Below are 21,252 nucleotides of genomic sequence, written 5' to 3'. Positions count from 1 at the left end.
ATTTCAAATTTCTAAATCACGAATCATCCCCGGCACATCTGGCATCTCTCTTCCCTCGATCGGCGGCACAAGATGGCACCGTCAAAGGCGGCGTCGCGTAAAATATCACAGCAAGCGTTCGACGAAATGGTGGCAGAAAACATAGACGACCTCGGCATGGATCCGGCTGAAGCTCTTAACGACGCTATCCAGACACTCACTCTTCAAGGCGTCGATCTATCCGGTTTGTGTTTCCGACCACACTCAAACTTCTTCACAAGCTAAAGGACGGCGTTTCTGACTCTTTTTTCCATTTTTATCCAGGTATTGTGACCTCCGTTCCGGGAGAAAGCAATCCGGTTATCGAGTGTTTGGGGAAATTGAGAGAGGACAAGCCACTGCCGGAAACTGTAGAATTATTGGATGAGTTGAGCGTTCTGTGTGGAGATAATGAATCCGGAAACGCAGCTATAGCGTCAAAAAATGGAGCGGTGGAGTTGGTTATTTCTGCTTGTGCAAAGCTCCGCGACGAGCATCGCCGGGGTTTGGCTTCAGGATTGAAGGCCTTGGCTTCTGTTATTCATGGTATAGACATCTCAGCCATTATAGATCCAAACGATCAACGCATTACTGTAGCCAATATTCACCTCTCAGAATTCACTTAATTTTCTGCGGTCCATCAAGTTAGTTGGTAATTTGGACTAAAATATACACTGATAATATGTTTGGATATCACTCCTTAGACTAAGCTCCTCAAGAGTCAAGATCAACACTGTGGTAGTACACTAGAAGTGGACGTAATAGCTTCTAATATGGATTGAGTTGTACAAGGTAAAATTGCGCTATGGTTTAGGTAGTTTTTGCCGTTTTTCCTTGCTGTTTCATACTCCAAATGGAAATAGTTCTAAAGTTTGAGTTTCATGAATGTGATGTAAATCTTTTTTGCTTTATAGTCTAAGCTATTGTTTTTTGGAGTCATGATGATATTTATGCAGACCAATTTTCAGATTAATATCAGCAATATGTTATGTTGTGGACAATACTGAAAAAATTGGCTTACTTCGATGGGTAGGAAATATCTTATAATTGTGCTGTGTTTCTGCAGATCTTCAAACTACTGAAATATTTAGGGAGAATGGAGGCCCAAAGATGGTTGTAGGTATCCTGAGCAATGAAAGAGAAGATGTGAAGATCTTAGATAGTTGTTTCTCAGTTGTCACCGCAGCTGCAACTGGAAATGAAGTTCTCAAGGAGTCATTCATGGACTTGAAAATAGATGAATTAATATTTCAGATTCTAAAAGAACAAAATGGAGGGAGCATTCCAAGTATATATAATGTTATACATGTCATCTTATCAGCTGATGATAATCGCGTTCTAGCCTCACAAGTAAGTCGACTTTTGGTGGAAGTTTACTTGCCAGATTAGAAAGCTTAATGATTATTTCACATAAGCATAATGGAGACTCTAGAGGTGAAATAAAACTGATGATGCTTTATCTGCAGCTTTATTTTAATTGCAAGCAACAATTTCAGGAGCTACTGACTGATTCTGTGTTTTATGATTTTGCTTACCGTCCTGGTACTCTGTATGTTCGTTTCAGGTTTTTGGTTATGCTCGAAAGTTCTCAAAGTTGGGAATTGCAGAAGTTCTTGTAGATTCACTTCGTGAAGGACTTAGTTCTCCCTGTCTAATATCAGCTAGCATAGCTCTGAAAGCTGTGGCTGTGAATGTAAGAGCGTGCCTGATTTTTTTTTTTTTTTTTTTTTTTTTCTTGTATTAACATATCACTAAAACAAGATGCAGCTGCATCATGTGGTATGTAACTCATTTCATATTTTCGAAAGGGCTGAAGGTTTTCATGTTGTGGTTGTCCTTGTTTTGAGGTACCACTGGCATGAACTCCAAATACATTACATTAATTGTCCATCCTCTTTTTGGAAATTCTAGATATAAAAAAAGAATGTAGTCCCTTCTGGTACGCTCAAGCAGTTGACCTCCCTTGTGTAAAGAGTCAATTCTTACCGCTCCCCCCCCCCCCAACACAAAAAAGAAAAGGGAAAAATGTTAATCTCGAAATCTAGTTCTTTTATTCCCTGTAGATTGTAACAAGAATACGGCTTCTGGTTTTAAGAAGCACAAAGAAGAGGATACCTTATGTTGAATTTTAACATTTATCTTATTCACTTTTAGTTGTCTATTATTGCAGGACGAGATTTGCAGGTCCGTTTCTCATGTTGGGGGTATAGATGTGATTCTAAGGTGCCTTGACGATAGTGGTATGCAGGGCAACAGTGCTGCAGCTAAAGCTCTCTGCTCTTTGTTGTCTAAGGTGCAAACTGAATTTCACCATACATGACTATACATAATTTTACTGAGTAGTGAGTGGTAATCATTGAAGGTCAGGAGCATTAGATATTGATGTTGGGCTGGCATAATGTCCTAAATACTACAACTGGAAATATATTTAAAAACCTTAATGGAAAATTATGCGGCATTATTTATGAAGAGTTTTAAACAAGATACACATGCAAGGAAATTTCTACATGCTTTAACTCCATACTAACTGAAGAGGATTAGTTATGCTTCTGGTACCTTGGTATATACATGCGGATGTCTGAGCTTTTTGGTACTTGTGTTGCCAGTTTGCACCCTTGTTTATTCTATTTCTGTATCTGCATTCACATCAGTTCACATCATGCATTAGTACTTATGATTACATTTAAGTAGGATAGCTTATAAGCAACCAGCATTTGCATAACTGCAGAAAATGTTTCCTCTTATTCTGTTCTCGCAGGTAGTTTTAGGCATCTTTGTATGTACAGCATATCCTGTTCTTACTCCTATTTGATTGCAGTTTTAGTGATTTTCTACAGTATATTTCTGGTATATTTGATCTTTGTCCGACTCCAATGGATTATTTCTAACTTTGCCTAAATTCTTTTTATCATGTCTTTGTTCGTCTTCTTTGTTCGTCTTCAGTTTAATGGATCCTGCATATATCTGTGTTCACTGGTCTGGAACTTAGAAGAATCTTATATTATGTGTTTGATTAGCTTGCAGGAAGTGATGTAAATAAGAACCTTATTGTTGAAAAGGGAGGCACAGATAAGCTTGTTAATCTTTCAGCGAGATTCTCAGATGATCCTTTGGTGCTGCAAGAGGTAAGTATGCAGCTTGCTGCCATAAAAAATATGCTTCAATCCCCATAAACTTGTAGTACTAATACTATAAGGTTTTGACTATATAGTAATTAGTTATTAGTTCCTAGAGTAGCACCCATGCCCGTATTGATACGGCAACAAATTAGAAATTTCCTAAAACTATGCACAAGTCTTTTTGTGCACAATTGTCTTTTTGAGGTGTTTAAACTCCTTTTAATTGTTCTTTTAGAAGAAAAAAATACTTTTTAATTTTTATAATATAATATAACACTAGAAACTCTTATTTTAAAAAAATCCAACTCAAAAGTAATAATTTTACATAGAAAATAGAACACGATATTACTTAAAATGTGTTTACAAAGCTGTATATCACATACTCCTAAAGCTTAAAATGGAGTATAATATAATATTTAATTTATTAGATAAACAATATATATCAGTATGTACTGTTATAGATACAATACATTAATAGATAACAGAAAGATATTATTATATTTAGTGGAAATGATATAATAATACTCTAGAAATATGAAGTGCATTTGGGTGGAACAGTGGGAGATTCTATCATAGATGTAACTTGAATATTGATCAACTTTTATCCTACTCAACCCCCATGGTCCCCCCTCCCCATCAGAAAGAAAAGAAGGTAGACGGATAAAAATGACAGCGTGAAAATGAAGTGCCAACGACAACCAGACGTTACTTTCAGCTTCTTATGCTTATGCGTGCTTCAATTGTCTGTATTTTTGGTTCGCTTAATAATTTGTTCAAGCTAAATTGGGAACTCAACAAGCACCTAATGCAGCAGAATTTGGTTCCTGGCTGAACAGGTCATGTCAATTATGACCACTCTATGTTTGAGGTCCCCAGAGAATGCAGCTCGTGCGATTGAATCTGGAGCCGGGGACCTCGCTATTCAGACCATGAAGAAGTTTCCTCAGTCGGATCAGCTGCAGAGGAGCTCTTGTTTCATGATCAGGAACCTTGTGGCTCGAAATGCAGAAAACAGGTAAATAGTTTTTCTGACTTTGATATATGCCACTGCGATGATTCCAAATGAATTTCTGTATGATATGTGCAGAAAAATTCTGCTTAATAACGGCATCGAGCAACTAATCCGAAGGGCGAAGCAAAGCCACAAGGGCTGCAAAGATGCAGCCACCGATGCTCTTAGGGATTTAGGTTTGGACAATTACAACTCGTGAGCTTTTTACTACTCTGTTCCCTTTTATCATAGTATTTCATATTGCTTTGTTGCAGCCACTATCCAAGAATTTTACCTGTTGTAACTTCATATCATGATCACATCACTCGATGCTTGTTTTAATATTTTGCTGATAGTATTATGTATATTATGGAGACGTGGGCGGAGCTGGGGGAATTTTTTTGATATTAGCATCCTTGTTGAAAATTCTCGCCTTCAGATCTCTTCCAGCTATATTTGTGGCTCGCAAAGCTTGAATTATTCCATAGATATAGGTTTTTTTTTTTTTTTTTCCCTAGATATGGTTGGTTACTGTTTTTGAAGAAATGATAAGTAGTTGCTGGGATTGCATGAAATAGAGAATGTTGTTAGAAACTAGTTGCGAAAAATATTTAAAAATCATTAAAAAGGATTCCTTCCTGGCAAAAGAGCCACGTGGCGGCTTTCTTTAATAGTGTTCCTATGAAGGCGACGCCCAATAGCAGAAAGCGGTGAGGAAGCGGAGGTTGGATCGACGCCGCGGCTGAGTACGGCGGTGAACTCCCGTTGGTGGCTGGCGCCGCTGCCGCTCGCTGCATATTCCTCGACAAAAGCTGCAAATTCACATGGTCAAGGTCAAACCAATCAGAGGAATCTATATGCCACCTCTCGTGCCTGTCACGTGGCGTGCCACCATATACACAACAGATATGTACTTAATTATCATCTTACGTTATTCTCAAAAAAAAAAAAAATTATCATCTTACGTTAAAATTGAAACAATAAATTTTGTGCTTATTCGGTGAGGGAGAGTAAATTTGAGAAATAGTTTTGTTTGTTTGGGTGAGAAAAAAGTGGGACACAAGAAAGAAAATGAAAGTGCGCCACCCACTTTCTAAAAAGAGCGACATTATTGCCAAAAATTCATTCTTTGCCAATGAAGCCATTAGCCATCCATCATCCTTACTTTTCAATTTTTATTATGAAAAAAGTTCGAATAAGAAACAGCTCCTTCAGTTCACCCTTTTTAATTTCGTATTATTATTATACATACACTTAAAAAAAATTCTAGTTTTATTTTTTTTGGGGGTATGAAGAGAGATACTGAATACACTAGTTATTATTAGTAGGCAAATTTGAAAACAAATTAAAAAAGAAATTAAAGATTCGAACTAACTTGTAATCAAGGGGGGGTCAGTGACAGTACAAAATCATAAAAGCAAGTAACTGTAGCAAAGCAAAAATGAGCGAGACTGAAATACTTGGTACTACTTTCTTCCTAACATTGGAGTCTGCATTATACTATACAACACTGTTAAAATCTTTGCAACAATTCCCCATTTATTTCTTACGACCTTAAATCCATACATCCCTCGAGGAACGTGTACATTTCTCAAACTTTGTTTTATTTTCTTTTTTACTAATTCGATTATGAAACTGGTTTATCATGAATTAAAGATTTCGTCACAATTCATCAACTGTAATCTTATAGCACCACGAAATAACAGAATGTCGCATCATAAAGAAACATTAATACTCCATATAAACCCACAAAAAATTTAAAATTTCTTTTCCCCCAATAGAAACATAAAAAAGAAAAAAAGAAGGAAACAAACAGTTTACAGTGAGTGAAAACCTTGGATTTCACTTGAAAGATTTTGATTGGAGGTCTACTCATGTTGTTGTTGATGATGACTCTCATTCGCCTCCTCGACTCTCTCTTCCGCCGCCGCCGCCGCTCTGGCGCCGTCTCCGGACGAGCTGCTGACGCGGTGCTCGACGACGACCCGCGGCGGAGGGTGGTCGACCCGGCCATCAATGCAAGAGGCGCATTTGGTCTCGACCCATCTCTCGAAATCGTACTGCGCGTGGCCCCTTATGCCCCGACCCGAGCAAAGCCGCCCAATCATCACCGCGATTGCGCCCAGAATCGTTATAACCGCGAGAACTCCGATAACGGGTCCCACCGACCCGTGACCGGAATGCGCGGTGTAGGCTTGCTGCGCCATCTCCATCGGCGGCGGCTGCTGCTGCTGTAAAGGGTCTAATACCGGAGCGGAAGTCGCCATTTTGAGAATTCTCGGTTTCTGGCAGATAAGGTGTTCGAGGATATTCCTCAGTGGAAAAAGAAGTCAAGAAAAGGAGTAAAGAAATGTGTGTTTTTGGGGATTGGATAAAAGTTTGGAGGAGGGAAAAGAAGAAAATGATGGCATCAAAACTTAAGTTTTCTCAAGAACGTTGGAACTAAAGACTGTAATAAAATGAAGTTAAAAAGAGTTGGAGAGTTGTACTACTTGTTGTTTACAGGTACTTTAAATTCTCTCTCTCTTCTTTGCAATTTTTTCAAAAATAAAAACCTTGAGAAATCCAAGTGTGAAAACAGGTAGGAAAATAAGTGGAGGGAAAAGGGTTGTTCTTTTTTCTATCATCTTTTCTATTTTTTCTTTATTATTGTTTTTTATAAGCAACAGATGAGACAATCACATAGTTATAAGAAATAAATTTATTAGATGACAAAAGGTGTCTGTTTTTGCATGGAAAATTTCAAGAAAGAAAATAAAAATAGAGAGCATTTTGTGGGATTGAGAAAGAATTGTGTAGTAAAGGGACTAGAGAATAGAGATGCAGATAGCAGATAGCAGCAGACCTGGTTTCTCTCAAAGCCGAATTGATGCCCTTTCAGTCTCATGTTGTGTTTACATCCTAATAAATTGTTGGTTTTTTTAGTAATTCTTTATTTATTTGGGACCACAGTAAAATTCTTAATTTGGTTGTGGATTTATTGATGGTAGTTTTTGGACTTTGATTTCTGTCCAAAAACTTAGGCCTTGTTGGTTTTCAAAATTGTTAAGTGTGTGATAATGTCATTTCATTCTGATATACTATTGTCTGATATGCTTTCTTGATGTTTCATGGTCCATAAATACATTTTTAGACCTTTGAATTTTGGGTTTCAATTATACTTTGTGTCTTGCATGACATACGACTACCAGCAAATTTTGGGTTTAAGATCTAGTGTGAGTAGAGAGTGTTTAGGGTTAACTGCAAATCAAACCATTACATTATTTTATTAAATTCAATTTGTAATTACAATATCACTTTTAAAGTGTTGCAAATTCATAACCAAGTAACCAATCCTTTTGAGTTGTTACAAATATTTATTTATGCCACATTTTAGTATTTCGTTTTGGAAACAATAGGTGAACATTGCATCCCCAAAAATACTGTATATCTTATTTGAGTTGATTATATTATCTTCAATATGGTTTAGTATAGTATCCATATAATGGCAGAAGAATGAAATAAATAGTTGTTTATTCTCTTGGGTGCTGATCTTGGAAATATATTGATTCTATTTCATAACAGTATATTTGTTGCAGAACACACATGCTGTCCTTAAAGCTAGCCGTTGGGGGGCATAAATCTCTATTTATAATGTAAATCATGCAATCATTATGTCTCGGCTCCATGTTTTTCAGGTTAAATTGTCATATATTCACCCTGTAATAAAGAGAGCAGTAGAATTAAGAGTTAAGTATAGTTTATGTTCCAATTTTTTTAATCTGTTAAAAAAATGATTTGAGTATTTTGTTTATTTTTCGATATTACTACCCACATTGTTCGTCTTTCGATAGAATTACATTTTTCTTAACTGTAATAGACGATTAGTTGAAACTCGAACCGGAATTGGCGTCTTTTTTGAATATATACTCTGGTATCGCTCTGGATTCCAATCTATATGACCTTCGGATGGTATGATGTCAACCATCCTAAGGCCTACATGAAACCATGGAATCGACTTCAGTAGTTTCAACTTCCTTTATCTCTTTTGTTTCTGCCCCTCTGAGGAATAATCGGTATTGAGCAAACCTCCTAATACTAGATGGGTTGATGATTATAAATTTTATTGAAAGTTCCAATGTTGGTTCGTGATGAAAAATTGGTGAGATGGTAAAAAAATCGTATTTAGTCTTATCGTGTCGTTGAATATTTAACATGCACGAATTATCAGCTCTACTCCAAAATACAAAAGCCATGCTCTTGGATCTTTTCATGAAATGGTACAAATTATGTGGTATTAGTATATATATAATATTTTTCTTCAAGAACGGACTCAATGTGGTAGCATTCCCCCTTTGTAACGTTCAAGATTGACAAGTCTATCGGTCAATACAATTGTCCAATTTTTAGTAAATAAAATTACTCAAATAAGCACAAGTAGGGATGGCAGCGGGCCGGATCTGGACCGGGTCTGGCCAATACCAGATCCAGATCTGTTTTCATATACTAGATCCCAGATCCGTGGATCTGAAAATTTTGGATCTAGATCCAGATCCGTCAGATCCGCGGGTCCACGGGTCCAGATCCATGGATCTGCTATTTTTAAATTAAATTAAAAAAAATTCACAAAATCAACAACATCTAATTTCCATCATGAAAAATATAACACACAATACTTTTATCTAATTACTTTTAGTTTTTATTCTTTTGAATATAATTTATTTATTATTTTTAATTTAGTTAATATTATTAGTAAACTAAATATAAAATATAAAATATATATATAAAATAAAACGGATCCACGGGTCGGATCTGGGCCGGATCCGGATCTAAAATTTCAAGATCCAGATCCAGATCCGTTTTCAAAACTGAGATCCAGATCCAGATCCAGATCCGTCGGGTCCAAAAAATTGAGATCCAGATCCGTAAAAACGGATATGGATCCACGGATCTGGACCGGGTCCAAGATCCACTGCCATCCCTAAGCACAAGGAGTGAAATCCAACAGTGAGATGTGTCAATTACGTCTTCTAGTTAATTACTTACATTTTGTTTTATCTAGTAAAGAAGTTTGATTGTGTAAGATATTTTATTTTTATTTTATTTTAAGGATTCTATTTTGTATAGGTTTTCTTCATTACAAATTGATCCCATGTTATTTTCATTCTTGTAACATTAAATTACTGAAATATGTAATCTCGCATTTTTCAGGACATAATGTATTTTAATAAATCTAAACTCGTTTGTGGTATTGGTAGTTATAACAACATAAATTTCACATTAGAAATATTTCTTTTTTCCGTTTTTCTTTTATAGTGGACACTAGAAATAAGAACATAAATCTAAACTCGCTTTATGTATTTGACCGAGCTTGACCGGTTCAATCAAATTATTACTCAATTGATTAAACAAGCTTATTATGGGACCAAATTAATTAAAAATATAATTATATACGTATTTATTAGGTGTGCAAAAAAGTAAAATAGTCTATTTTCTATGCCAATTATTTCGATCTTCTTTGACGATATGCAAACGGTGGAAAAGGCAATGGTGATCGGCTGAAGTGAAAAGTTTTCTTTTGGTGGGTTGGATCATATCTGTAATAACTAAAGCTGCTCTATTTTTAAAGTAAAGATAGAATTCACTATACATCTTATTTCTTTTATAAGTAAAATACACTATTATAATTAATACTTCGATAGTGGAAGATTTTATATTTTGGTTCTTGCGTCTCAATCATAGTCCAATGTGATGATAAGCTTCATTAATACTTTACTATAATTTGGCAGATACATATTTTTGGCCTCGAATTCTCAAGTTTCTATTTCAGTAAATCACTAATTTTAAGTACTTATTAAAACAAAATTAAAAAATTCAAGGCGAAATGGTTGTTTAACTTATAACTACTATATAATGATTTTCGCATTAATATATTTTATTAAATTATAACTGCGACATAATTATAAATTGCCTTACAGTTTAATTATCACTAAAAGTTTCTTTGAAATTGAAGATTGTTAGGAATATGTATCATATAAGGTAGATCATATTGGAAAGTAATACACTAATAACACTATACTCGATCAATATATAGATTTGTAGCATTTATTCTTGTTTTCCACATATTTATATGAGAGTATGTATATATTTTTGTGTGGTAAGTGAAAAATAGATATGCCTAATTAGGAGATATACATGAGCTGCAACATGCATCCACTTGGTTACGGTAAGAATGATTAAACAATATAAATGAGCACTTAAAGAATAAAGAGTTATTTAAAAAATTTACGTAACTTAAAATTTGTCTTTTCTTTGAAGCCAATTGCTTTATGAAAAGTCAAAAAGGGCTAACTGTGTCGAGACTTTAGCCCCTTCGTGAATTTCTCCTTTTCATTTATCTCTTACAATGTTGCAATCAATTTTTTTTTTTAAGAAATGGGCTTGTTGTTTTCATCGAAAAAGAAATGATATATTTTATCGAAGAAAAAGAAAAAAAAATAACACACATCTTTTATAGGATGGGTTTAATATTTGATTTGGAAAAAGAACACGAGGCATCTTGATTTATTCAGAAGCGTTTTGTTCCTCTTTCATTTGATTATCTAATAGATGTCTTGTTTGATGAAAAATACAATAAAGTATTTCATATTTTTTCTCAAAAAACAAAAACAAGTCTATTTCTTAAAACACGTCTTTATTTATGAGAAAATTGACTGTGAAAAGAGTCCATGTCTAATTTGCATAACTTTTATGACCAATCAAACTTGTGTTTAGAAGATATATATATCCTCGTAGTAATTAACAATTTCGAGAAAAAAAATTACTTGTATTTTTAAATTTTAAAATTTGTAGTCTACTAGTCACAATGAATGTAAATAAAGTTAATATCATTTTAAATTTTTATGGTTTTCTGAGGCTGAATTTGGGTTCAGACGAAGATATACAATTTTCTAAGCAATTAAAAGGCCAAAAAGTAAAGAGAATAAGGTTGTGCACTATATTTATTTCGAAAAGCCAATAAAAACATCACTCAACAAAAACTAATAAAAAGGTGCGGTCTAATAGAACCCATTATTCAGAGAATAATATATTAGATAATTATTCATTTTTACAAGCCTATTATATCATCGCATTCTTTTATTACGTTCGTGGCAACATAATCCTATAGTGGCATTCAAACCCATTTATTAATCATGATTAATCAATGAATCCATATGATATTGATAATAATTAATCATGTATATATGTTTTATATAAATCACAAATTCTTTTGTCCGGAAGTTCGCATGATGTAAGTCATTCTAATAGAACACTTACAAGTATCTTATTAGAGTATATGAGTGGTCCGTACTGTGCAGACGTCCGAATGAGAGACCTCCTCTTATATAATATGCCTATTAAGATTCACAAGTATTATCTTCATTTAGAGAATTATAACAAATCACACTAAATTATACTTACATCAAGCTCAACTTAGACAGTATTAGTGAAATTAATATATATATCTATATATGATAATCAGTCACAAACTTACTCACTTTAAGTAGTCCAAAAAAAGCATGTTCACTAAATTTTGATCCGCTTTCAAGTTCGGTGATAGAATACAAACAGTTACGATCACCTACCCACCGTGGGCATACATAATGTGCCCACCATTGATGTGGCAATCTTAATTAGAGTAAGATAATTTTAATTAGAGTAAGATATGTTAATTCTCTTTCCAAATTAAAATTGTCACATCAGTGGTGGGCACATTATGTATGCCCACGGTGGGTAGGTGATCGGTTCTGTACAAAATTAATTAACACAGTATATTAGTAGTACATATCCATCAACATTAATGATGTGAATCTATTAATTAATAAAGATTTAGATTTATCCCAAAATTCCCATGGAAGAAGATCTAAGAGGAGAAACAAATTAGTTTGTCAGAGAAAATGGCAGAATGACTCAGTTTAGAAAAGGGAATAAAATGCGTTGGTGAAAGTGATCATGACTAATACTAATCATCCCATTCTTTATTACTAACATTTATTTATAAATCTACACACACATAAATTCACGCAGTAGAAGGTGATAGGAGTATTTAATTTCCAAAGGACAGAAAATCTTGATTTTCAATGGATAGTACAAAGGTTTGGTCAAAATCAATTAATATTCCGAGAGAAAAACAGCTTTTTTCTTGCTAGTTTTTTTGCGATTTCTTCTTCTGAATGAATTATGCCAACTTCTTCTGCTTGTCGCTTTTCTATTGAATTCTTGTGCTTTCCAATCTTATTCTTTTTTCTAATTAAATTTGGTAATTGGTATTACCAATTATATATATATGTGTACTTGTATAAATAATGCACAGTGTCGATTATTTTCCCGGGGTGGTCAACGTACGGACACATTTTAATAACTAATTTTGAATCCCTCTCCTATCATTTTAATTAATTCTAATATTTATTAATTCAAATTTTGATGCATGTGATTGTATACATGTTTGGCGTACATAATAAAATATGTTTATGGAGTAATATTTAGGACTGCTAAATTTTGTATCTATCTAAGTAGCGTGCTATATATCTCTGTATTGATAAAAAAAACACAAGTAGTATTAATTACTATGTATCAAAATATAAAATGCTTTAAGCTTTTATACTAGAATTAAGAAGTATTAATATATTAACATCTCTAAGAACTCATTTTATTCACTCTATTCTTGATTATTTAAGTAATTTTTAATACTGTAATTAGAGTTGGAAAGTAAAAAATTTAATGAGGGAAGAGAGATAATTAATTTTGATTGGAGAAAAATTTTATATTGTAAAATAAAATTAAAGGACTAATTATAAAACATCTTTTATTTTGATAGGAAGGGAGTTGTCAAGTCCAAAATTCTCCAAACTGAGTTAAGGATTCCAATTATATTGTATTGTCATTTTCAAGATACGTGATACATATAAAAGTAAAATAGTTTTGAAAGAAAAAAAAAAAAGTTAGCCGTTTATTAATTTATGTTCGGACGTGAGATTAAAAATTGTTGCAGCTGTAATGTATTTGTTTATAGTTGAAGCTAATAAGTATTAGTTATAGATGTAACATTAATTAAAGAAAATTAATCATATATATTAATGGAGATATATATGTAAACCAAGCCATAAAATCCATTCTCAATGTGTAAACTCATCGATATAACCATGTTTAATTGTTTATAGCGATTCATCATTCATATAAACTAAATTAAAGAAAATTAATCATATATTAATGGAGATATATATGTAAACCAAGCCATAAAGGTGAGAGATCGGAGTTAATTATTATATTCTCTATTATATAGTGTATTGTTTTTTTTTTTTTTTTGAGAACCTATATAGTGTATTGTTAGATTCTTGTTTCAAACCAAATTCGAGGCCACAAACCATCAAACATAAAATGATGTGAGATGGAGGCGTGGAATTTAGGAGATCAAGGAATTTTACATAAATAACGTATTATTTTTTTAAAAGTGATCCCTTGTTTAGGGTAATCAACATCAGCTTTTTAATACTCCTAGTCCGCAGCTAAAAACAAAGGTTTAATTAATTATATGTCCAACGTTTTGCAGAAAAATAATACTAAAGTTTTAGTAGATTAATATGCGCCTTTTACTCATATTTTATTTTATTTTATTAATTTATACATTACCTTACGTTATGCTGTTTCTAGTCATCCTCCGAAGTTGAGCACTACATCTTTTTTTCAATTTCTAGCTTTCTATGTTGGAAGATTATCTTGGGAAAAGAAAAGGGTAATTCTAATATTTTTTTCATGAAAATGAGAGAAATAATAGATATACTTTAATATATCTCAGCTCAACTGAAGAATTATATATATAATATTGCCGATGATGCGTGTCAAATATGAATATAATTAGTTGAGATATATTCAATTATTAATATTATATATCTTGCATTAATTCTAGCTACTGTAGGAGTATATCTATTCTTTGACTAGCTAGTGAAGAATGCCTTATCAGGTATCTTAAAAACACCAATATGAAATCAATTCAACTATGGTTTTCGGTCCTGTATATTAATTATTAGTTATAATATAATAAAATACACGTTATATGTTTAAATACAAGTTATAATATGGTTTAATTTATATTTCATGATCTAATAATGGTTGCCTGGGGCGGAGCCGGAGGGGGAGGGGGATCACTGAACCCCGTGAAATTTTGTAATTTTTGTAAGGGTATTTTTGTAATTTCATATATATTATAAAAAAATAGAAAAAATATAGGTTTTGTATTATTAGTTTTTAACGGAATCTTTTGTCTCCAATCCTCAACCTTTGTAAAATATAGATTTTGGTGTTAGCATGCTTGTTTCCTCTATCCATTTCAGTGTATTTCTTTTAGTTAATAAGCATTATGTTTTTGAAAATTATCTTTTTGCTCATCTATTTGATATTGAACAGAGGGATTGGTGCTTATTGGAATTTAGAGAATGTGATGATGATAAGTGATGATAATTTTTAAATCCATACAACTACAAGTTCCATGTCTTAATTCAATTTCTTCTTGTTTGAAGACAATCAAAAGTATTCTTCGCAATCGTATGTTAGAAATTTTTTAAATAATTGCTTAGTAACTTACATCGAAAAAGATATATTTGTAAATATTACTAGTAAAGTTATTATGCAAATATTTCAGGACATGAAAAATAGTAGAGAAATATATATTGTGATTTATGAAATATTTTTTTCACGTCTTATGTAATTTAAACGATATTATAATCATTTTAATGATTGTTATTTATTTTTAATTTAATATATATATATATATATATATATATATATATATATGTATATATTTTTAAAGACTCCCTGAGTTGAAAGTCTGGCTCCACCATCGATGATAGCTATAAGTATTATATATACACATTAACATTAACACAAAGCATGCATTATCCCATTTCTGCACATATCTCTTCTAACATATATAGCAAATAAAACACAAAGTCGTGATTATTTGATTACAGAAACACATGCATGCATCCCACTTATTACATATATTGAAAACTAGTTGATGAAGCCACATTTATTCCTGACTTGGCCATGGGCAGCCTGTCCAGTTAGAACACCGATGTTTCCGAGCTTCATCATGGAGGCGGCGAAATCCTTGGCAAAGAGGAAAGGATCAGCGCCGTAGGCCTTCACCATGGCCGCAGTTTTAGGGTCTGTGATGAGTGCTTGGTCGGATTCGAGGAGGCCGGAGTTGTTGACAATGTTGTTGTAATAAGCGTTGTCGAATCTGGCTATGGTTTGGGCGTCCAGAGGGATGAGTTTGGCGTTGGAGGCGTCGGAATTGGGGCATGATGTCTGCAGATTCGACAGGAATGGAGTGTCCAGAGATGGATCTGCTTTGCCGGAGCCTTTGAAGTTGAACAGCCTCCTCTTGAATGTCGCGCATTGAGCAAATCCAATTGTGTGGCCACCTGCAACATTCATTAATTAATTAATATCCAAGGCCAAAGGTCTGATCGAGTCCACGGCTTTTAAATAATATAATATAATATAATATAATATAATATAATATAATATAATATAATATACGTACCCGAAAGAACTACCATGTCCTTGGCATCAAGACCCTTTGCAACAAATTTGGCAGTGATGTTATCAAGAGGCTCAAATGGTGAGGGCAACTGCTCATTTGCTGATTTCTCACTTGCACTCAGCCCATCTAGCCTCCCTAAACCAACAGGCCAAAATGGGCCTCCTGACTGCTCATTAGCCCACAATAATAGTAATATTAATTAATTTTGTACATACATTTAATTTTAATTTAATTTAAGTTAATTTAGTAGGTACCAAAACAACTGCTTCTCTAGCTGCAATAGCTAAGATATCGACACACGACACAATGGAAGGGCAAGATTTTTCGACATCTGCCTTTATGGCGTCGATGACTTCAAACCCTCTTGCCGAATTGCGGTTAGGGAAAGCATTCTTCTCTCCCTTGAAATCTTTTGTGTCATCAAGAAGCACAGACCCTTCACATCCCTATATATAATTAATCATTCAGATTCATGTCCATGCAAATATATCTATATATATAAGAGAGTGGTTAATTAATTACATACATCAACGAAGCAATCATGGAAGTGCAGTCGAAGGAGAGAAGCAGCTATTCTGGTGTCATTCTTGAATGCTGCCCAAACGCCCCATCTAACTATCATCCCCAAATTCGGACATGATTTGTCGTAGTAATCGAACCTCAGAGGCCCCTTATCTCCTTTGTCGTACCCATCTGCGGGTCTAGCATGGATCAGGCGATGACCCAACAAGATCATCAAAATTATTATGCAGACGAGATTAGGGTTGTGATCCATTGCGAGAGAGACAGAGATGAAATGGTAAGATGTTGGTGGTTATTGAGAGGTTTAGTTGCTTCTATTTATAATAGAAACAAGGCATATATATATCGGATTAATTGTTCAAGGTTGGAAAAATTGGTGGGATTATTTGGAGAGTGGCATTGCCACTATGTTCATAATGGTGACCTAATGGCGGCCATTTCTGCTGTAGTTCATGCATCATGTACCAATATATCTATTATTTTATATACAAGATAACTAATTGAAGGCGGCATCAGTAGCATTAGTATCCACTTGGGACAATTCTTAATTGTTTGTTTGTTTGAATTCTTGCACATGAAGCCTAATTAATAAGCAACTAATCAGATCACTTAATTTGATAATGCTACAAAGTGGTATGTCTACTTATTGTCTTTCGGTTATATGCTTCATTTTGTCAGTCACATTACATTAGCACACTGCAATTCAGACCACAAAATTTACTTTTTCGTGGGGAAAACATGATTAATTAATTGATGGATTTTAGCATGTGTGGTCTAATACTACATTTATATAATATTAAACTGTGTATGGTTGGAAAATTTAAAGTCAGCACTAAGTGGAAAATTTAAAGTTGGAAAGATGGAAATGAGGTGTCAAAATGGGATTCATTTTTGCTTCCATGTAATGATCAGTGGCCGAATATTCAAAGGAAACAAGGAATTATGATTTATGTGGTTAATTTGTGACATTGAACAGAGTGGCAGAATACTGACAAATTTAAAATTCTGCAGCACTACTGTTTTATTAGTATATGCCATTTATTGATCACTGCCTAACATAAAGATTGGATGGATGAACAACATCATGACTCAACTTTTAAATATAACTACCGTTTGTTCAGAGAGATGGATTTGTGATGAATTTCATACGGATGAATCTGAAATTGTCACATAGTAATTATTTTTTTAAGGGATTATGGTAAAAAAAAATTACACGAATTTTAAAAAAAAATGTAATTTTCACATGAACTTTCAATTAAGCCAAAAAATACATGAATTTTTATTTTTGTTGCAATTTTCACCTAAGTTTGACTTTAATCTAACTTCTGATGATGAGAAGTATTTAGAAGTTCGGAGGTTTAAGAGGGCAAAAATTAATATATTTGACTTAATTTCGACTGTCAATTAAACTCTAATTTTGTTGAAAGTCAAATCTATACATATATAAAAGCTGGTCCATCTAGCAAAAAAAATTTCCCGCTCTTTTACTCAATTTATTTTTGGAAAGTTGATTTATATTTAGAAAGTTCACTAATTCATAGGATGATATATATAAGTTGCGGGACCCACTTGCTACAATCTATACAGTGCTCTTTTATATCATGCAATTTATAGTTTTGTGAAAAATATCCTTTATTTTTGTGAATTTATATTTTTTTAGATAAATTTATATAAATATCCAATATTTAAAATTTAAAGTCACCAATATTTTTCAGTGTGAATTTATATAAATTTTGAAATATATATATATATATATATATATATATTGTGAATTTACCCGTGTGAATTTAAATATCCAATATTTAAAATTTAAAATCACCAATAGTAAATTTATGAATTTATACTTAGAATTTATATTTTTTGAAAAATATCCTTTTCTTGTGAATTTATATATTTTTAGATAAATTTATATTGAAATATCCAATATAAATTTATAGTTTTGTGAAAAATTATCAATTTCAATTAAATCTTTTGTGAAAAACATCTAATATTTAAAATTCATAATATAAATACATATAAATTGCATGGGATCTTGTAGTCATTTGCAAAAGTGAATATTATTTTTCATTTACCGCAATTTTTGACTATAGATTGTTTTTCAATTCAAGAGAATAAAAACTTATTTACGAACTCTAGCAATATCTCATATTAATTCTTACTGATTTACACGTTAAACAAAGGGATTGGTATGCATGATCAATGGGATTTTTTGTATGATCTTCACAGCTAGACAATGAACAAGCCTTATTTCAAGGTATGTATGGCGTCAAATTTGTGGGAGAGAGAGAGAGAGAGAGGGTGATAGAGTGAAATGTGTAATTTGACAACATTCCTTATATATCTCCAAAAATGCAGCAACTTTTTATTATATCAAACCAAAATCAACTCCATTATCAAAGCATCTCATTTAATATAATATATTAAATATATAAGTTTCATATATATCTCCCATGAAATGTGCATCCCCATGGCCTATATAAACAAACTTTTCGTGTTAAAATTTTACTTACACTCCCTTCTCATTTTGATATTCATCATTTCTCTAATCACAAGCATGCCGACCATGTGGTCTATAGTAAAAAACTTGCAACCAAATAATGTCAGATCTACAATTAAAATGAGACTTGTGCGTGCATACAACCGCTCATCTCAAAGCACCAACAATGTTATCAGCTATGAGTGTATTTTTCATGATCGTGAGGTAAAAATTCTCTATTCACTAAACTATTATGTATTTAAGCATTTTTGCAACATTATTATGTTTTTCTAATTTAGTTGTTTTTTTTTAATATAGGGTGACCACATCCATGCTACACTTGATCGCACGTTGATCCCCAAGTTCAAACATATCTTGAAAGAAGACAGTGTTTATGCCATAAAAATTTTTTTGGTGATGCATTATTCCAACAAAAAGTATAGAACAACGACAAATGTCTACTATATTAAATTTATTAATAGTAGTCATATAGTTGAAATTTATGAAGAAGGTTTTCCACGCCAACTATTTAACTTTAAAAGTTTTGAAGAAGTGGCCTCCATTGCAATGACAATATGCTATTTGGTAATGTGTTTATTTCATTATTTCCTTATACATGCATATTCAATTGATAAACTCAAAATTCATATTTTTATAAACTCAACATTTTGATATATCTACATTATTGGTATGCATTTATATATGTAGATGTAATTGGTGTGGTTTATCACAAAGTAGTTAAACTGTACTTTGCAATGATGGAAGACAAGTTGAAGGGGTCTGAAATCTTGATATATAATGAAGACAAAGTAGAATGTTCGTCTACTACAAATGTTGTATATAAAGAAATTTTCCAAAATTTATAATAATAAGATGAGAAGTTTCCAATTGTCTTTTCATGTATTATTATTTTTACATTGATTTTTATGTAATTAAAAATGATAGTCTTAAATATATTTTAGTAGTAATATAATTGGTATAACAATTGTATAATAAAATATTTTTAAAACTCATTTATTTTAGAGATTATACAAAAATGTATTCGAGAATATGTTACAATAAAACTTTAACAACATATGTAATCTCGTGCATCGCACGGGTAAAACACTAGTTTAGGTGAAAATTGCAACTATTTTTTTGCTATAACCCCTTTTTTAAGATAATTGTCATTTTTTAATTAGAGGGCAAAAGAATAAATATCACATCTTATATTTTGACAGATCAAAAATAGAAGATCCCTTGGCTTGAATCAATGTATGTTTTTCTATAAAAATATACTCTAATAACTAAGAATATTATAGGTATGCCCAAATTTATAGGTAAGAGTTTATTTCAAATTAAGAAGACATTGTTTTTAGGGTTTCATCTGTTTTACAAATTATTTTGTTGAATTTTAACAACTTTGTTTGTTTTGGGCTGCCCATAAGAATTAAATAAACCTAGCCCACTATTTTTGACCGGGCCTTCGTCTATTGGGTTGTATTTAGATTTTCTGGGCCTAATATAACTGTGCTATAATAATTGTTGGTCAATTATAATAAGATGGTTCTGAAAATGTATCTTAATTATTTAAAAGGTTAATTGGATATAAATTACTAAATTTTCAACGAATTCTCATCTTACATATCAACTTTAAAATTTGTATTAAAATTATTTAATTATTAATCATTTTCTCATTTTACATACTTGCCCAATTTCTGACGTATTGACATGGCCAAGATATGCTCGTGTGGCCAAAATATGTCTGCGTGGTCAAATAGAACCGACGTCGTATTATATAGTTGGATCGAAACAATGTCATTTCAAGAATAAAGTTTGGTCGAAAAATGGCAAAGTATATAAAATGAGAAAAAATTTAATAATTGAATAATTTTAAAGTTGGTATGAAAATTGAAAATTTGTTGAAAGTTCAGTAATTTATATGCAATTAATTCTTATTTGAAGGAGTGAACTAATAAAATAGTTATTTTCTATTAAAAATAAAAAAACAATTATTAAGACAAAAATAATAAAAAATAATCACTTTTACAATTTTACCTTTACGTTATTATAATAATTTGCAACCATGAAGCTCTTTAGTCGTGATTTAATTGATCTTATTTTTCCTATAATTCACTATCACTCTATTTTTTCATTTTTATTTTTATCGTGAATGGACCTATTTTATATACTATTCACAACCATTAAAATTCTTACTTAAGTCTAAGGCTCTCCTCTTCTGGTGTTAACGCCACTCTCGCGGGGTTCACATAAATTAAGGAAAATATAATACTTTAAAAATAACTATTTTGTACATTATTTATATTTGTGATTATTTTTATCTTTACAATATAAAAATAATTATTTTAATGTATTAACGACCTTTTTAGCTCTAAAATTGTTCACATATATGGTTAATTATACTTTATGAAATACTATGAAATTTAGTCTCATGTATCACATCTTCACCTGGATCAATATACATTGAGTATATATAACAGGAAATAGACTAAAAATGAAATTATAATTGGAAGAGCATTCCAATAAAATAAATCTTCCTCAGTACTATGATCACATGATTGCA

At 32.2% G+C, this 21,252-nt stretch overlaps 3 protein-coding genes across 6 annotated transcripts; 1 reads left to right on the top strand and 2 right to left on the bottom strand.

The window, feature by feature from the left end:
* The first annotated feature begins 72 nt into the window (after window positions 1-72).
* Window positions 73-7,952, top strand: LOC131004718 (uncharacterized). 4 transcript variants are annotated; one of them, XM_057931450.1, is made up of 9 exons: window positions 73-223; window positions 304-564; window positions 1,085-1,368; window positions 1,583-1,711; window positions 2,189-2,311; window positions 3,036-3,143; window positions 3,974-4,152; window positions 4,225-4,325; window positions 7,707-7,952. In XM_057931450.1, exons 1-9 carry the CDS (start codon window positions 73-75, stop codon window positions 7,724-7,726), a joined length of 1,356 nt encoding a protein of 451 aa, XP_057787433.1. In that variant the 3' UTR covers window positions 7,727-7,952. The 4 variants fall into 4 exon arrangements, with proteins under 4 accessions (XP_057787433.1, XP_057787431.1, XP_057787430.1 ...); XM_057931448.1 differs by having other exon boundaries at window positions 7,693-7,952; XM_057931447.1 differs by lacking the exon at window positions 7,707-7,952 and adding an exon at window positions 4,498-5,092.
* LOC131004720 (uncharacterized) lies at window positions 5,847-7,264 on the bottom strand. The gene has a single exon (XM_057931454.1). It carries the CDS (start codon window positions 6,393-6,395, stop codon window positions 5,997-5,999), a length of 399 nt encoding a protein of 132 aa, XP_057787437.1. The 5' UTR covers window positions 6,396-7,264; the 3' UTR covers window positions 5,847-5,996.
* A 7,069-nt stretch (window positions 7,953-15,021) lies between the features above and the next one.
* Window positions 15,022-16,667, bottom strand: LOC131004717 (peroxidase 10). The gene is made up of 4 exons (XM_057931446.1): window positions 16,218-16,667; window positions 15,946-16,137; window positions 15,692-15,857; window positions 15,022-15,569 (listed from the first exon to the last, which is right to left on the bottom strand). The coding sequence occupies exons 1-4, from the start codon at window positions 16,464-16,466 to the stop codon at window positions 15,154-15,156; spliced, it is 1,023 nt and encodes a 340-aa protein (XP_057787429.1). The 5' UTR covers window positions 16,467-16,667; the 3' UTR covers window positions 15,022-15,153.
* Window positions 16,668-21,252: the final 4,585 nt, after the last annotated feature.

The sequence above is a fragment of the Salvia miltiorrhiza genome, unplaced genomic scaffold (assembly GCF_028751815.1).
Source record: "Salvia miltiorrhiza cultivar Shanhuang (shh) unplaced genomic scaffold, IMPLAD_Smil_shh original_scaffold_455, whole genome shotgun sequence".
Classification (NCBI taxonomy): Eukaryota; Viridiplantae; Streptophyta; class Magnoliopsida; order Lamiales; family Lamiaceae; genus Salvia; species Salvia miltiorrhiza.
Note: the sequence above shows the minus strand (reverse complement) of the source record. Positions and strands in the feature narration are given on the sequence as shown.

Excerpts from the sequence above, each read along its gene's own strand:
- LOC131004718 (XM_057931447.1), top strand. The coding sequence starts at position 73 with ATGGCACCGTCAAAGGCGGCGTCGCGTAAAATATCACAGCAAGCGTTC. Across the intron at positions 565-1,084 it reads CTTGGCTTCTGTTATTCATG|ATCTTCAAACTACTGAAATA; the intron begins GTATAGACATCT and ends GTGTTTCTGCAG. Across the intron at positions 4,326-4,497 it reads CGATGCTCTTAGGGATTTAG|ATGGAGACGTGGGCGGAGCT; the intron begins GTTTGGACAATT and ends ATTATGTATATT.
- LOC131004720 (XM_057931454.1), bottom strand. The coding sequence starts at position 6,395 with ATGGCGACTTCCGCTCCGGTATTAGACCCTTTACAGCAGCAGCAGCCG.
- LOC131004717 (XM_057931446.1), bottom strand. The coding sequence starts at position 16,466 with ATGGATCACAACCCTAATCTCGTCTGCATAATAATTTTGATGATCTTG. Across the intron at positions 15,858-15,945 it reads CTAGAGAAGCAGTTGTTTTG|TCAGGAGGCCCATTTTGGCC; the intron begins GTACCTACTAAA and ends GCTAATGAGCAG. Across the intron at positions 15,570-15,691 it reads GGACATGGTAGTTCTTTCGG|GTGGCCACACAATTGGATTT; the intron begins GTACGTATATTA and ends TGAATGTTGCAG.